Here is a 17,609-nt window from a genome sequence, read left to right as displayed (position 1 = left end):
GCTAAAAGGAGGTGTCCTGTCACTGTCAGTAACACCTGTATTAATTTCTAGCCCCGGTCACCTGCAGCCATTGTCAGTGCATTCACCTTAGCAGTGGGGGGTGGCTAGTCACCACAGAGGCAAAGTACTGTGTTTGCATCATACACAGCCCAGCACATCCTCTTTAAAGATGAAATGTAGAGTCACAGCACTCAAAGCTTTTATCCTTTTTGTCAGTCAGCTGTTTGTTCCCCTGGATGAGGGGCTACCCCTCACGTAGAGACAGCATACCCATGTTGTTGGTAGCGCGGTGTAGGGGGAGTGGGAATGGCCCTGGCTCGTCGTGCCCCGGCCCTTGTCTCACCTGACACAGACCCCGATGAGCCATCAGAGGGAATCACCTTCCTGGGGTCTGTGCATCTCCACATTTTCTCCCTTACCTTTTGGAGACCGCCCCCCCACCCGCTCCTCTCTAATAGGGACTGTTTCTCCCATAGTCTCCTCTTGTAATTCGAGAACCAAAAGGATAATTTGAGGAGGATGTTTTTTGGCACTTAGACTGAAATCCTGGGAATCTTTGTAAAATTAAATAAGTTGCTTTTATCTTTTCCCAACGTAGGCACTTCCTGTCAGTAGACAGATTTCAGGCCCATTGTCACTCAGTGCTTTCCTAAAATGTTAGTCCGGTTGATTTTGTGGTCACTGACTTGAGTGAATCCAGAATTGGAAACACGTAATCTCACTCTCACAGATTGCTTTGAAGTCCCTTCGGGACTCACTAAATCTTCTTCCACATGTCCCCCCACCCCCACCCAGTGCGGGGTTTTCCAAAGTTGATAATTTGATGGTCCTTTGTCTTTTTGGAACTTACCAGGCCACTTAAAACAATAAAAATGGAACCGGCTTGTTTTTCAGTGCTTTAACTTTATTGACATTGCCAGTGAATTCTCTGTTGACCCCAAGTCCCATGGGCTGTTTCTGGGTGAGGCCACAGTATCCAGGCCCTGTTTGGAGTCCCCACAGCCCAAAGGTGGGTGAAGTGACTGTCCCTTTCTCTTTCTCAGTGCCATCGCCTCCATCCTGAGGGCCTGGCTTGACCAGTGCGCAGAGGACTTCCGGGAGCCCCCTCACTTCCCTTGCTTACAGAAACTGCTGGATTATCTCAAACGGATGATGCCTGGCTCTGATCCAGAGAGAAGAGCACAAAATCTTCTTGAGCAGTTTCAGAAGCAAGAAGTGGAAACTGACAGTGAGTACTTGCTTGGTTCCAGAGAATAAGCTAGATTCTGATTCTGCAGCCTCCATGTTGAAGATAGGTTCTCTCTATCCCCCCCCCTTTTTTTTTGAAGATTTATTTAGTTGTTTGAGAGAAAAAGAGAGGGAGAGAGAGAATGCAGGAGGAAAGGGGAGAGGGAGAGAGAATCTCAAGCAGACTCCTCACTGAGCGCATAGCCTGATGCGGAGCTCGATTTCATGACCCTGAGATCACGACCTGAGCCAAAACCAAGAGTCGGAGGTTTAACGAACCGAGCTACCCAGGCACCCCATGCTGTTTTCCCTGTACTTGATGAATGACCTCGGTTTGTCTCAGAGAGACGAGTGGCTGGGGAACTGGCGGTGGGTAAAAATTCTAAAGTTTACCAAAGTGCTAATTACAGAGCCTCAGACTTTTAGAGCCAAGAAGGAGATTTTCAAGACCACCTAGTCTGGTGCTCTCCCTTTATAGAAGAGGAAACTGGCTCTGAGAAGCAAAGTGATTTCCTTGGGTTTCTCCTAATACCATAAAGAGGATCTTTTACCTTCTCCTGTCAACATGTCCCACGCTGAACTTGATTTTGCTTTTTATTCTCTGCCTCCTGGCTCCCCGGCTAATTAATGGAAACCCCTCACAGCCACCCCCATTCAGCAGGCAAAGAATGAAATCCAGTTGTGCTCCTGCCCTCAGAAGAGCTCAAAAAGGCCCCAAAAGGTGTATCTCTGTCAAGCTGGAAGACATCGCCGTCACTGAGCATCGCTGATGGCCTCCTCAGAGGAAGTTTCTGTGGTTGTTTTTTCCAATTGGAGGAACTGACTGCCTGTTTTCAAGGACAAAGGAAGGGCCACCACTGCGGGTCGTGGGCCGCTTGACATTATCTTTGAAGAAAGTCAGAGCGAGGTTAGGACAGGCTTTCAGCCTGACGATTTATTCCCCTCGCTGGCCTGCTGGGTGATGGTTGCCATGGCGGCTGACCCACTTGGAGCTTTTGACAGGCATTTCCCTGAAGTGACGCCCGATTTCCTCGATGAGGGAAAGGAAGCGGTTCCTCACGACCGATAAGGGAAGCTGCATCGGTGCCAAAGAAAATAACCTTCCATTCCCAGCAGTACCTGTGGAATTGTTTCACGTTTGGGGGATCCGAGCAGGGGGAAAACGCAGTCACATCATGAGAAGCCGACTGCCGAGTACTCTGTATCTCAGATGACTTCATCTGCCGGGAATGTTGGAATACCAGGGGCGCTCCTCCAGCTGCCGGACCTCCGCTCCCTTCAGGGCCTCCCTGCCTGTCTTTGAGCCGGAGTGGAAAATGCTGTGAGAGAGCCCAGCTCTCCCCACTGGGGCTGCCCCTGGCTCCGGGCCTAATTGGGGAACCGGTGGGACCAGTCGTTCATTGTTTCCAACCCAGCGACTGGAAGGCAGAGCGCATTTGGCTGAGGCAGGGGAGAGGGAGAGTGCCTGACTTTGGAAAGGCTTTCAGGCAATGCTCACAAATGAATTTTTCCCGAGTTTGGAAAATTTTAACCAAGAAAGCTCTAAACTTTCTGTTTATTAAGTCCAGGGGTCGTTTGTGAAAAGGGGTTTCAGGAGCTTGGTTCTTTGGGGCATATTTTGCCCAATTTCATGCTATTGAAAGCAAAAGTTCGCCTGCCTTGTTTTCAAATAGTAAAATTGTGCTCCGAGTTTTTACTTCCTTACCTCTGGAAGAGAGCCAAAAGCAGAAACAGTGAAGGCGTGGCCTCGGCCCCCCGAGAGAAAGGACAACATAATCTTCACCCACAGCCACATCCCGGACACATACGGGTCACTGGGAGTGTTCGCTGGGTGGATGAGAGGATCTGACCTTACCACACATCCTCTTTGGCTGAAGTGGGTCAGCCTCTGCATTCCAGAGCCACTGGGATGGATGCAGACAGCAGCTAGCAAGAGGGATGGGTGGCCCATTGTGAACCTTTGTTTAGGATTTCAAATTTCTTCCTCCGCTGAATCGGAGAGTACCCCCAGAGCTGTGTGGAGGCAGAGTGGTGAAGTCATAGGGTTTTAGCTCCTTTAGCTTTTGCCTGTTTGTGCTTCAGAATCCAGAGGCGGGCAGTGACTCCCTCCTGCCTTCTCCAGTCATAACCCAAGCCCACTGGCATCAATACCTTTAGCTCACCCATGGTGGGGAGGGGATTGTGGGGGGTGGGGGACATCCTTAAATCCCATGCCTGATGCTGGAGTTGGCAAGCACCCCTGTGGTGTTCTGATAGGGGGATGATGTACGGTCACTGTCAGCACCCCTTTCCCCCTGGAAAACCAAGAAGAAAAGGCCACCCCAGCTTGACCCAAGATACGTCAAAGTCTTATTCTACAAAGAAAAAAAGCTTAAAATGTAAACATCCTGGGGGAGTAGTAACACACTGATTTACATTTCTGCCAAGATAAAACTGAATGCAGCCAGGTTTTTTTTTGTTTTTGTTTTTTTGAGAACAGATTTGACAGGAGAACAAGGAGTGTGAAGGGGATGAGGTAGGGGATGAGGTTGGAAAACAACCCAGGAATTGGGAAAGGTTCCAAGGAAGGGAAGCTGGGGTTCAGGTTCAACTTCATCCATTTCCACAGTCTTTCAGAATGGAGCCTGGAGTTCCTAGTCCGTGGGCTGAGTCCTTCAGCTTTTGGTTTGGAATCCCAGTAGTTATTATAGTGATTTTTTTTTTCTCAGTTCTTCAGTCTATGTCCTTTGTAATTGGCTCATTGTGGATCTCATCGGTCATAGGGCTCAGGTGAATTTATTTTCAGGCTATTCTACTTCACACATCCTTAACTTTAGGTGGGAGAGTGAAAGCTGCTCCAAACATCTTGAGAATTCTAACAACTTTCTTAGAATTCTGGGGACTTCATCAGCATTTCTGACATCAGCATGGCCCATTCTACTTCCCATAGCCTGGCCTGCTTTCATGCTCCGTCCTTCCAGGCTTCTGGTTATAAATGGCCAGTGATTATGAATGGCACAGTTGGGACTTAGGAAGTGGCTGGATGGGTCCTTAAGCTGAGGGGAGGGTATGAGAGAGCCCAAGATGAGAGAAACCCCCAGAATGTAGCCCAACTTTGCTTCTCTAGACTTTGCCTAATCTGGCTGTGTCCTGGGCCTAAGAATCTGGTTTATCAAAGGCATAACGTGAAGCCTCTGAACTCAATAAAGAATCTATAAACAGAGATTAAGCAGACCTCCATTTCACTCAGATTCACTGTGCTTAGCAGCTCTCCCTGTGGGTTTTCTGAAGGATTAGCCCTCTTCTTTCTAAATGAAGGAAGTGCAGTTTGACTGTACTAATAAGGTCGTAAACAGTGGCACCAAAATGCTAATTTTTTCTTCTTCCCATCTGTGAACAGATGGGTTTCCCAGCACCATCTTCTTCAGCCTGGAAGAGGAAGAGGAACTGGACGTCGGAGGGCCTGCAGAATTCACGAGCTTCCCAGAAGATCTCGTGGCAGAGCAGCTGACCTATATGGACGCAGTATGTGTTCTCTTGGTGCCCCAGATGGGCTTCTGCTTAAATTGTGGGGACTGACAGTACTGGTGGCCTGGGGAGGCCAGTGGGGTAATGTGATTTAAGTCTTTTGTGATCCTTGAGAGAGGCCATGCCTGTAAATGCAGAGTGAAGATGTGACTTGAATCCATCATCTGAATAATTCAGGCCCGAGCTCTACTTGCAATTCTGGGTGAAGGTGCTTTCTCCTTGGTACTCGATACACAGAGAGAAATAAGAATTCTAATTCTCGTGAAACAAAATCCACCCTGTTCCATGGGTATTTCTCTCCCTCCAGACTCATAAATATTTCAAGATCTGAACTCTTTATTTGAAGGATGGTAAAGCGGCCTAAGTATAAATTAGGAGAAAATAAGTTTGCTGAATCCACATGTGGCTCTGTCTGGCAGTTCATGTCTGTGTGTGGTTCCCGTACTTTTGAAGTTTGAATATGTTTGTTAGACGTTCGTAGTTGATGACATCGGTCACATGTCTTAGTGCAATGTTAGCTGGTAAGTATCAGTTGAAGAAAAGAGGGCTGTTACAAATTATCATGATGGTTTTAGCTCTTTGGCACTTACCACTTTGAAGAAAGCAGCGTAGAACGTGATGGAGTTTCCATGTAGGGAGCATGCAAATAAACTGTCAGAAGCAAATCCAAGAGTCTACGTAAAGTAAATCCTGGTGTCCTCTCTTTCATACAAACCCTTGTATCTAACTGTCATACAGATGAGAATCCGATTTGGCCAGCGAATTTGCTTTGATTTTGTTCCACAAATGACAGCATCAGAGAAAGTTAGGAAACCTCATTGGTGATGACTTTTAGGCAAAGACCTGGAAACCAGGCTGTCACTTCTTTCTTCCTTTTACTCTGTGACGTTGAATGGTATTTCCTTTCACATGTGTACATTCTTCATTTTAGAAATCCTGTAGCACGCATTGATGATAATGCCACATGCACTGTCCTTCTTTGGATCACTTGTCACGTGGTCACTGGGCGTCCATATGCATTGTGCCCAGTTCATGACTGTGAGTGCCCAGAACATACCCTTGATATGATTTTGAGGTCAAAACCCTCTCCACTGCTAGTATAGATTTGTACCTGTCTTTTGAAATAGAGAAGTCAAAATGTGGTCTGTCATTTAAAACTCTGTTTCGGTCATCGTGTTCTGTTTGTGCAGTCAAGCAGATTTAGAAGGAACATGTGGGCTTTTCTGACCAGTTAACATATTAATTATTTACTTTTGTCCATTGAAGTAGACACAATGAGGCAAGTCAAGTGGGAAAAGGTGGTCTGTCCAATTCACTGATGACCCAGACGATGTGCTTTGCCAGATGAAATGTCTGTGTGGTCCTTAAAGTCAGTTTCTCTTTTGTTCTAGCAACTGTTCAAGAAAGTAGTGCCTCACCACTGCCTGGGCTGCATTTGGTCTCAACGGGATAAGAAGGAAAACAAACATTTGGCTCCTACGATCCGTGCTACCATCTTTCAGTTTAACACGCTCACCAAATGCGTTGTCAGCACCATCCTGGGGGGCAAAGAACTCAAAACTCAGCAGCGAGCCAAAGTCATTGAGAAGTGGATTAACATTGCTCACGTAATTGTCTTTTTAAAAATATTCTTTGTATTTAGTAGATGTCGGAGACTACGCCATCTCTGTGTTGAAAGGGGTCTATGCGTTCGATTGCAAGGCAGTCAAATGACCATTTGCAAGGGACTGTTGGGTTTTTGTTGCTGTTACTGTCCCTCCAAAGTAAGGAGAAAAATTGCCTTTCTTAACTTAGGAGCTTATTTTTCCTCTTTAAAGAAAATTGGTCCCTTGCACACTTCCTTCTTCTCAGGGGACTGCTTATTGCTGTGTCTCCAGGGTAAGACTACCATCTGCTTTTCCCCTTATTTTCACCAACTGTCAGTTCTGCCCATGTTCAGTAAATAGAACTTGAGAGTCTAAGTGTCAGACAGACTACTCTTTTTTTTTTTTTTAAAGATTTTATTTATTTATTTGACAGACAGAGATCACAAGTAGGCAGAGAGGGAGGCAGAGAGAGAGGAGGAAGCAGGCTCTCCATGGAGCAGAGACCCCGATGCGGGGCTCGATCCCAGCACCCTGGGATCATGACCTGAGCCGAAGGCAGAGGCTTTAACCCACTGAGCCACCCAGGCGCCCCAGACAGACTACTCTTCAATGCAGAATGATTACCTACCTAAAGCATCCTTCCAGAACCCTGAAGAATGACATCTTCTACCGATAGAAAGAGCGGGTGTGTTCTCAGAATCCTGAATCTCTTTTCCAAAGGACTGACATATACAGATTTCACATTAATCTGGGGCTTTTCAGGAGGGCCTTCTGTCTGAAGTTGGATGGACAGAGTTTATTTAGGCCTGAGTTACATTCTGCTGAGTGTCAGTCTGGTCTCTTGGGTCAGCTGCTTGCATGCTGTATGACCTTCGCTTATCAGTATCTTCATGATCCGGAAGAGGTGAACGGTATTCTCTTGGTCACCAGGTATTTCATGAGCTCTTAAGTGCACGTGAGCTACAGTTTTATGTACTTTGGGGACATCATTAGGATAAGCACAATTAATGTGGTCTTACAGGAGCCCGTAGTCAAACAAGGAAGGTAAGATAGCCTGGAATGATCTCAGCCGAGGCAGAAGAGGAATGGGGCCCTACGGAGATAAGCTATGGTTGTGGAGGAGGGAGAACTCACTTCTGGCTGGGGGAATCAAGGAAGGCTTCACAGATAGGATGACATTTGGATTTAGCTTTGAATACTAGATAGAATTTTTAGTATTGGAAGATTGGACAAGGTTTTTTTTTTTTTTTTTTTTTTTTGGTAGGCAGAAGTTACATCAGCAAGAGCTATGTAATTAACAACGACTTTGAAACACAAGTATTATGGAAATATCTTATTAGTCAGTGTTCTGGGTTATATGGGTCAACCCTCCACCAAAACCCATTTTGCTTTTTATGCTAATATGTATTTCTTTCATTAAGCCTTCATGTTTAGGGCATAATGCTTAAATTTTCACACACGCACGCTCTCTCTTCTCTGTCTCTCCCTCTACCTTCTCTTTAACATTCTCTTTTGTTATCTTTGATTAAAGAGCAGGGCCGTGATTGTGCTATGGAATTTGCCTCATTTTGAATTTTTAGGTGGTCTGTTACCACAGATGTTTTAGTATATGAAAAAAGAAGGAAAACAGTATCTTACAACTTAGGTTTCTCCTATTCTGAATTGAGCTATTTCTCAAGAGCTACAGAAGAAGTTCTGATAGAGTGGAGCAGAGCATGGAATTTGTCTTCTTAAGATGATAAGAAAATATATATTTTTTGCCATAAATGGTATATCCTTTAATCCATTCAACTGCTTCGAAAATCTATAGTGAGAATACAGCATCTGTATGTTTGACAGTGTGGCTCAAACAATGACTTTTGGTCCAAATTAAATATAAATTGTGCATTTATGTCATAATAAGAAATACAAGCTGAACAATTTGAGGTCTCTTCCAAATCCCATAGCACGTGCTTAAAAGTCAGGGGTCCTTGCTCTTGGCAATGTAGTTTCCTAATACTGAGCATGTTGTGTCCCTTGAAATTGTGTGGAGTAATTTAATAAAATAATGAAACTCTTAGGTGGTTTCCTGCCAAGATTTATTTTACTTTTCCTGCATTAATCACAGTTAATTTCTATCGAGAGGATATTGGAAAAACGATAATAATTTTATACAGAAAGTATTTGTGACCTAATGTGATCATATTTTCTTGGACTGGCTTGGCTGCTGTGTTTGTGTTTTACTTTTGCATCTCCTGGAAGATACCCTCCCTTTCTAGAAATGGGGCCAAATGTCTCTTGTACTTCTCTAAACCCATAACTGAAGCCTCTTTCTGGATAATGTGTTCCATATGTCTATTACAATTTGCATGAAGTATCTGTGCCCAAGTTCCTTTATTTATTGCAAGTTTCTTGAGTTTTGGAACATGACTTTTGGATTCTGAACCTTTGTTGAACCGTGCTCTCGTGGGCTTGGGTTTCCAGACTGACCGTATTTCAGAGTGCTTTCTCTCCCTCTTGCCCGCTCGCTCACACTTTCTTTTCACATAAGGGGAGGGCATTGAGACATTTAAAAAGAGTGGGCATGACTTTTGTAAAATACTTTGGCACTGACTCTAAGAAAAAAATGTTTGGAGGTTGGTTTGTTTGTTTGGCATAGTTTTAAGTAGCCAGATTTTGGCAAGCTAAGTCAGAGAAGGCTGTTTTCCCTTCTTATTCAGGATTAGCATGACTTCATGAAATGACCTTCGAAGCAATGTGCCTCTATGTCCAACCACCCTGGGGTCTTTTGCTTCCGACGTTCCACACAGAGCCAAACCTGGGCTTGCACAGGGTGCTCTGTGGATAGATTACACTCCCCAATGCCTGCACGTGGAAACATCTCTCTTGACGTAGGGCGTAGCCCACTCTCCCCGTGTTGCCAAGACTGGGACTCTCTCCCTTATTGTTCTGCAGTCCCTGCTGGTCACCCGCCACTGAGGCCACAGATACAGACTCTGTGCGGTAGCTTGGGTTTCAGGATCACAGAGCCTCTCTCTCCTTACCCAGAAAATGCCATCCAGAATATTTCCTGTTCTCTTTCTATTTTGTTTCCAAACGCTGCCAAGGCGAATTTCCTTTTGAAAGCCCAAGTTATTTTGGAAACACCGAAGGAACCAAGGTGTTTCTGAATGTTGATGATCGCGGCCCAAGCCAATTTGAAACCAAATGAATGTGTATAAAAATATTCCCTCTTGGCAAAGAGCATAAAAGCCAAAGTTCAACTGGTGGTGAATTTTTATTGCCAAGTTGTATGCACTGCTCTGGGCAGGGGTTGGCCGTGAGATGTTCAGTACCATCTGAGCTCACAGAGGCTGCTGCCCGGCTCCCTTCGGTGTGTCTGAAGGAGATCGTGATCTTCCATGTGTGTTTTCAGGGCATCTGTGTGCTTTCCGCAGAAGCAAGCTTGTGTTCCCGAGCGCAGCCCTGCAGCCTCCCCTCCATTCGTTGTTTTTACTGGGAAAGCTGGAAACCATAAAACTGTAACAACAACGCGAAAAATATATTAAAGGGAGGAAAGCAAGCACGCTTTGCCAAAACCTATAAAGTGTTTCGGTGACTGGGGTGGGAGTCAGGAGCCACTTTCTGATGTTCAGTATTTATACAGCTGCCTATTTAGTGGTAAGAATTCATAGCAGCTGTGATACCTCTAAAACAGGAAACCGCCAACTCACTGTACTCGTGATGTTTAAATGCCTTTTATGTTCTAATCACTCTCCGCACAGGAATGTAGGATCCTGAAGAATTTTTCCTCCTTGAGGGCCATCATTTCTGCACTGCAGTCCAATTCCATCTATAGGTTAAAAAAGACCTGGGCTGCCGTCCCCAAGTAAGTTCCCAAGTGTCCTGCTCTGCTTTCTTTGGCTGGGGTGACTGGTCGCTGTATCAAGGGTACGGGTCCTCGCCTTCAAAGCTCATATTATATAACTAGAGAAACATATTTGAAAGCCTCTGTGTGTCCCAGGCAGGGCACGTGTTACACGGAATCATTAATAAGTTTTGAGGTGGGGCCGCCGCAGGCGTCAAGGCACATCAGGCAAAGTGTGCCCGAGCGGAGGTTATTGCTTCGGGGAGGATTTTAAGGATGTGCTTATGGTCCAGAGTCCGACGGGTAAGTCTGTGGAATGATGAAGTTGTAGCAGTTTGCTCTTACTTCTGGTTATTTCTCGGCCACATTCCAAAGCCCTGAGCTGTGTCAGATCGTGTGCGTAGATGGGACATTAGTTCTTGCTGTTTGGCAAGAATTGATTCTGTTCCCTTCTGTCTCAGTGTGCTAGAAGCTACCTGAGTGATATTAAAAACCCCAAGTGTTCCTTCCTAGGCACCTGACTAAAGTTATCAACTGGCCACATTTTATATTGGTTTTCATTTTGTATTGTTTCTTTTTTATATTGTTTTCATTTTATGGTGTTTTTCCTATTTCTTGGTGGAAACTTTGAAACAATTAACAACTTATTGTCCTTATTATTTTATTCTCTTCCTTCCCCTATTTCCAGAGCTTCCCTTGTAGACCAGAGAACTTTTTGCAGACGAGGGAAGGGTGAATGAGGAGGCAGCTCTGGTTTCCTGTCAGTACACATTTAGAACCTGGGGAAGGTGTCATGGCTACTAACTAGGCCACTTACATTCAGCAGGTCTGCTGGGGTTGAGCTAATCAAGAAGTCAGGCTGTATCAGGGAAGAATGTGTAAACTGTTTACAGTCTATACGTGTGCGGTATAGTCTGTTTCAGCCAGGAGGGGAGCCAGCTGGCCCCCCCAGGCAGGCCTGCCCTTGTGGGACTGGTGGCTTCGGTCTTTAGGAGTGGAAGGTCGAGGCATTCGGTTTCATCGGTTCACTCAGAGGTGATTAAGCCCTAAGGGACCGACACTATCCAAACTTGCAAGAGACTCAGATTGGTACACCAGAATTTCCTCAATTTATGCTGAAAAACGAGTGGCAGAGTACTCAACGCAGACCAGTGGACTCCTATTCTCAATCAGAAGCAAGGAGACTCGGGGGAAGTCAAATTATTTATTACACAAGGCTTTGATGAGTCGGTAGACAAAAACTGAAGTGGCTGATCGTAATGCCTGGTGTTACAGAGCCATAGAAGCTACAGCCACTGGGAGCCTCCAGAGCTCGCGCTCTGCTGACAACACCGTTATCTACCAGGAGAAAACCCGGCAGAGAGGCTTTCCACAGTCTGATGCAAGTTTTTTGATCACCACAGGTTCTTTCTCCTCTTCAACAGCTTGAATAATCCAGCTGACCTTGTATGTGAAGGAGAGATTAGTTGATTGGTTTTCCTTTGCATCTGAATCTGACGAAAGAGAGGGGGCATATAAAATCACAAGATGATAGACCTTGGTAACATACCAGGGGACAATCAGATGCATACAGAGCACTCATCCTCAGTAGCGCAGACCTTCTCCTTCCCCTCCTCGGTGCTCCCCGGTCATGGGATCAAAAACAAAAAAGCAGGGGTTGCTCAGGGGCTCTGCCTGCTGTGCTTGAGGCAGCCTCCTCTGATGGCAGCGTAAGGTGATCCTCTCTGTTTTTGGTAGGGGATAAGTAGCACACTGTGGAAAGTCACTTAGCCCGCCAAAGATTTCTTCCACAGCTCGTTTGAGGTTAGAACACAAGTGAAAAAAAAAAAAAAATTAATGGAGTTGTGTCTTAATCTCTTGGTCGCCCTATGAGTCCCATTCTTCCAGCTGGCTTTTTAAACGATTCCACCTCAAAACAAACCTCAGAGTCTCATTCTGTACCATGTGGGTGTCTGGTTCTTTTCTTAGCTGGTTGGTTCATGTTTTAGCAGGGATGCTGCACAGGGGTCATGAGGAGACGCTTTCATATCAGCTTTCCGTAGTTTTCATTGCTAAATTCAGGGACAGGTTAGGATGCCTTATTTGGTGATCACTTTCCCTAATGCTAATCACTTTCAGTGCAGAGAGAAGACGTCTGTTTATTTCTCTTTATTTAGGCCCACATATAATTAAGTTCTAAATTATTTTTCCCAAAATACAAATAAATAGCTTTACTGGTTTTCTTTATTATAATAATATTACCCTCGTGGTAAAACAAGTTAGTAATGGCTTTCCCGTGATCATGACGTGCTGCCTATGGAATGATACGGCCCCATTAATTCTCTGCCTCCAGAGTCTGCCACTCAGTAACCCTGGGAGGCTGGAGAGAAAAGAAAAGCCTGAGGCCAGTGGAGAGGGACAGAAGCCCCAGAAGGGACAGGGCAGAGTAGGCGCTTTAGGTAGATGATCTTGCTGACCTTCACAGTGGTCCCTCAAGGGGACTCTTAGTATGTTCCTTGTATAGGTAAGAAAAATGGAAGCTCAGGACAGTTAAGCAGTGGGCCCAAGAGCCCTGGTGTTTGGGATTTGAACACGGGATTTGAACCCCGTCCCCTGACCAGAGCTCATTCTGCTTCCATCTACTCGGTCTCCAATTTGAGAGCACTGGCCTGTGACTCAGGAAGTTTGGCTTCTACACCTGCCGTGCTCAGCGCTTAGCGTTGGAAACGTCAGCAAATCCCTGACCCTGGCATCTTCATCCCTCGATGAGGGGGGTGGCCAGCAGGATTTCTCAGAACCCACGGGGCTCTGTGTGGGCATTGCTAAGACAGATTTTTTTTTTTTAAAGAACATGTCCCAGTTGAACAACTTGATGCCCCAGTTTAACTCTATTTATGATTATAACATCTGTGGTTAGGAACACCACCCCTCCTTACCATAGGAGACCATGTGTACTTTAAAAAAAACAAAAACAAAAACAAACACAGTCAGCATGAAAAGTCTTTGGCTTCCTCTCTGCTCCTGAGATGAGTCCAGTCCTTCTGTAGCCACAGGTGACAGAAGGCAGCGCAGCCAAAGTTGTGGGCCTTTCACTGACTCCTTGTGAATATTTTCTTCATCTCTCTCCTAGGGACCGGATGCTGATGTTTGAAGAACTTTCAGATATCTTTTCAGACCATAATAACTATTTGACCAGCCGGGAACTTCTGATGAAGGTGAGCTCTTGGTGGGGGTGCCGGGCCCCGTCACTGGTTACCTACAATGACGAGAAGGCAGCATTTTTGTTCTCGAGGGCAAATTGAAGAAGCTGGGGCTGAGAAAACCAAACGTCCAGCTCTGTAGCTTCACGGTTACACAACCAGATTGTGGAACTTGTGCTCATGAGTGTATCCCTTTAACAAGCCACTCTGCAGACGCCAAGTGCAGGCGGAGAGGCCGGTGAGAGGCCCTGGAATATTCCTTCTCAGCGAAACGTCTTCTAGAGTGACAGAGGCCAAGCCTGCAATTCCACATCCCGTTTGTGGACCAAGTTGCATGGAGCCATCAGCAATATTTATTGAATGCCAAGTGAGCGCTGACTTTCAGAGCCATAGGAAGGTAGAAGTGTAGCTTGGGTTGATTTTATTTCTCCAGACGTTTATTGAATGTCCAATATTCGTGAAGCATTGGAGCGGCCTCTGGGAGTATAAAGGCGACTAACCCAGAACCTGTTCTCAAGAATTCACCCTCTGGCTGGTGGTTGGAGGCACTAAATGAGAATAAGTAGTCAAATAAAGGTACAAATAGCAGGTTGTAAATGGTCAGCAGAGGGGCACATAGGCCAGATATTATCTTCACAGCCTTTCTACAAAGTAGATTTTATCATCCTTGTTTTGCACATAGCCAAGACTCAGAGAGGTAAGTGGCATGTCGTAAGGCACACAGCGGGTAGGTCATGGAGATTGAGTGTGAACCCTACCTGGTGAGACTCTAAAACCTGTCCCTTCATCACACAGGCATAAAACTGTTTCTTCTGGCCACTTGGGAGTAAGGGGCAGGGTCGATCAGAGAAAACTTCTCAGAGAAGGTAAATTGGTAACTGAACAATCATCGATTGAGCATTCGCGATGTGCCGCTAAGTGGCCAAGGTGCAGCCACACCAAGGGCAGAGTCTCCGATCTGAAAGATGTTGAGTCTCACTGGGGAGGCAGGGAAGTAGACAGTTATAAAATCGTAGGGTTTGTGCTACTCTAGCCCTGAGCTGGGCAATTAGAGGGTAAGATCCTTGTTCCTAGTCTCTTTTTCTGTAAATTGGGGATAATACTATTTAGTCCACTGACCTCAGAGAATTATTTCGAAGCTTGACTAAGATAAAATATCTGAAAGCACTATGCAAATGTGATTCTAGAATTTGGCATGCTGTGTGCTCGTAAAGCCAAAGGATGCCTCGCAAATGAGAGTGAGTGAAGGACGGGATACGGACACAAGCTCAGAGCACACTTGGAGTAGGGGCGAAAGTCCAGTGGAGGTGGGGGCCCTAAGAAAGGGCATCTACCTGACACCTGTCAGTCATTCCTGTAAGGGCATCTGTTCCGGTTTCCTGATGGTTGCTCTCCTGAGTCGTCCTCTGTCTGCCTGCCTGTCTCCTCGTGGGCTCTGCCAGGTACTCAGCCCGTCTCTCTGCTGGCCTGCAAGCCTCTTGCCGGCAGGAACTGGGTCGGTTTTGTCACTGTTCTAGCCCTAATGCCTGACACGGTGCCTGGGACGCAGTGAGTGGTCAGAAACTCTGTTTGACTGCATGAATTGGTGGCCTTTAGAGTCACGGGATTTGAGAACCAGCCCCCTCTTAGCCCTTCTCGGAGCAAGGCAGTTTGTGCTGATGTCCAGCCCCGCATCTGGCCTACCTCATTAACTGCACACTAACCAGTGCTCGCTGAGATCGTGTAACTCCCTGCTTCACGTCCCCCTGGATTGCCCGACTTTAAATGGAAACTCATCTGGCTGGGAGGAGATGGCTTAGTGGTCTCCCTGTCCGGAGCACAAAGCTAGGCTAACCGGAGCCGTATATTCAAATCCCAACAGCTCTGAGTCATCCTTCCAACACAGATAAAGTTGGTGCCGTGCAACCCATTGCCTGGTGGTGGTGTTCTGGCCAAAACCTTAGAAGCAAAGCCGTATCTAGACATTAAAGGTCCCGTAAACCTTTCTTAAATGTAGAAGTTGGCCCTTGTGCTCTAAGTCAAATTTCTTCTGCATGGTTCCCCTCCCAAAGAAATGAAAAACTCAGCTATAAATTCCTATGGTCTGTGCATTATCATTATGAGGGTGTAACATTTGGGGCAGGCTGTATGTATATGTAGGTCCCTTTGTTGATCATTCTTCAAATGACGTCTGTAATTCTGAGTGTTAATTCTCAGCATGTCGTTAAAAAAAAAAAAGGCATCAAGGTAGTTAGGGTCTCAAAAGAACCACTGAGAAACTGCTGGTCTCTGTTTTTAATATGCCATTCCTGGACTCACACTGATTTACAGTTGGATAATCTTAGTCTTAAAGACTGGTCTTCTCCTCTACTTCTGGGTAGATGTAATGTTCTACTTCTGTGATGTGCTAGCTGAGGCAACATAATAATTAGCAAAAATCTAAAACAAAAGAAAACAAAACAAAACAAAAACCAAGGTTTTCATTTTAATTGTTGGGAAAAATGTTTTTTTTATTTATTTATTTTTTTGTTTGTTTTTATTTTTATCACAGGTTACCTTAAACCTGTGATAGTGAACTTAGATAACTCTGAGCAGGTGAATTGTAGAGTCCATAAATTTTTTTTTTAAGATTTTATTTATTTATTTGACAGAGAGAAATCACAAGTAGGCAGAGAGGCAGGCAGAGAGAGAAGAGGAAGCAGGCTCCCTGCTGAGCAGAAAGCCCGATGTGGGGCTTGAAAACCCAGGACCTGGGATCATGACCTGAGCTGAAGGCTGCAGCTTAACCCACTGAGCCACCCAGGCGCCCCATAAATTTTAAAGCAGCAGGAAAGCAGAATGCCACCGAGTTGTTCTGGTCCTTGGGACTCTTGGATGAGAACTCTCCTTGGTGGAATTGATGTAAACAACCGTGAGAAAGGCCCAGGAATTTGGCTCTGGTGGAAACATATGTGTAGTGAAGCCCTAAAACACAGTCAAGTTGCTTTTGGAGCAGAAGGTTGTTAGGACTCTGAAGGCCCATTCAGATCATTACCATTAACTTCTGGGCAGGAAAGTACCCAACACTGAGAAGAATCCAGTGCCTACAACCATCTGAGGCCAGGGAACAGGATGGGTGAGGGCACCTGAACTCACAGAGGTAGAGAAAAGATGGGACTCAGGTAAGAAATTTTCACTAGAGAGAGAGAGAGGAGGACGACAGAGGGGGAAAGATATAGGAGGGGAGAAGGAGGTTGGTCAAAGGAGAGGGAACAATTTGGAATTCATCCAAACATAGGCAATCATTAAGGATGACGTTTCCAAAGACCCAATTATAGCAAAAACCAAGAAGGTGACTTTGGCAGAAGGAAGAGACACTGGCTGGGAGCATGAGCGGGGCCAGAAAAGGAGTCAGAAGGAAGGAACAGAGTGATGCTGTCAGAAAATTTCCAAGGGGTTTCAAGGAATTGGTGGTCTGAGAGCTGCAGAGCAAAAGCTTTAGGGCCAAGGAAGGAGAAAACGGACACTGTTGGATATGACGAATCATAGGTTTTGGGTTGCCACCTCATCTGGAAGCACTGCCGCTGGGCCGTGTCTTCAGTGACCCAGCCAGGAATGGAGTCTCACTCTCTCGGAATCATGAAGTCATGGAATCCGCAAGCCTGCGAGGCCTCACCTCAGGTCCTCACCCCCCTCCCAGCAAGGAGGCTGTCCCGAGTGCTCTTCCTTTCCTTTTCTGCTATTCCTTGGTTCTTGGGAGCCTTTTAACTTGTCAGAAATGCGTCTGAAGAATTTGAGATCTGTCTTCTGTGACTTCCACACGTGGTGCCTCTTCCAGTGACCACGAAGCTGGAAGGGAACCAGAGGGACCCACACAGGAAAGGGATGGACACTTGCCTTTAAGTCAGAAGTGATTTCTCACTCCAAGCAAATTCTCAAGAACTGGGGAGGACTCGCCATCCCTTCTCTTGGGAAATGGCATGTTTTCGGTGGCTTTCATTCATGCCCAGGAAAAGCTATATGCAGGAGTACTGCTCCTTATCATCATTTGTGACAGGGAGACTTAAAGTAGCTTGTGAGTCATGTGGGTTCTGGACCCAGGTGAGGGCTGGTGAACGATAGGAGATCTTGGGGACCAAGTCTGCAGAGGACACTCCGCCGTGCGGTCGGGGAAGGTCACAGGTTCTGGTAACATCACGGACTCTGGGAAGACTGACCGAGGAAAAGCTACCAGAGCGCTTGTCCCTAACCGAGTTGTGAAACATGCCTCCCATCCATGCAGTTCCTGGAAAATGAGAACTTAAAAGACCCTGAAACCACAAAACC

At 45.9% G+C, this 17,609-nt stretch overlaps 1 protein-coding gene across 4 annotated transcripts in view; it reads left to right on the top strand.

Annotated features, from left to right (window-relative positions):
• The window catches only part of RGL1 (ral guanine nucleotide dissociation stimulator like 1), a 224,635-nt gene that overhangs the window by 180,259 nt on the left and 26,767 nt on the right, over positions 1-17,609 (top strand). For all 4 annotated transcript variants that reach the window (XM_032862657.1, XM_032862655.1, XM_032862656.1 and 1 more), the window contains 5 exons: positions 1,044-1,228; positions 4,607-4,731; positions 6,126-6,341; positions 10,064-10,167; positions 13,256-13,340. In XM_032862657.1, coding sequence (XP_032718548.1) covers positions 1,044-1,228; positions 4,607-4,731; positions 6,126-6,341; positions 10,064-10,167; positions 13,256-13,340 — 715 coding nt within the window. The remainder of the gene's footprint in view (positions 1-1,043; positions 1,229-4,606; positions 4,732-6,125; positions 6,342-10,063; positions 10,168-13,255; positions 13,341-17,609) is intronic.

The sequence above is a fragment of the Lontra canadensis genome, unplaced genomic scaffold (genome assembly GCF_010015895.1).
Source record: "Lontra canadensis isolate GAN:19392208 unplaced genomic scaffold, GSC_riverotter_1.0 scaffold24, whole genome shotgun sequence".
Classification (NCBI taxonomy): domain Eukaryota; kingdom Metazoa; phylum Chordata; class Mammalia; order Carnivora; family Mustelidae; genus Lontra; species Lontra canadensis.
The sequence above is the reverse complement of the archived record's forward strand: the minus strand, read 5'-3'. Positions and strand labels throughout refer to the sequence as shown.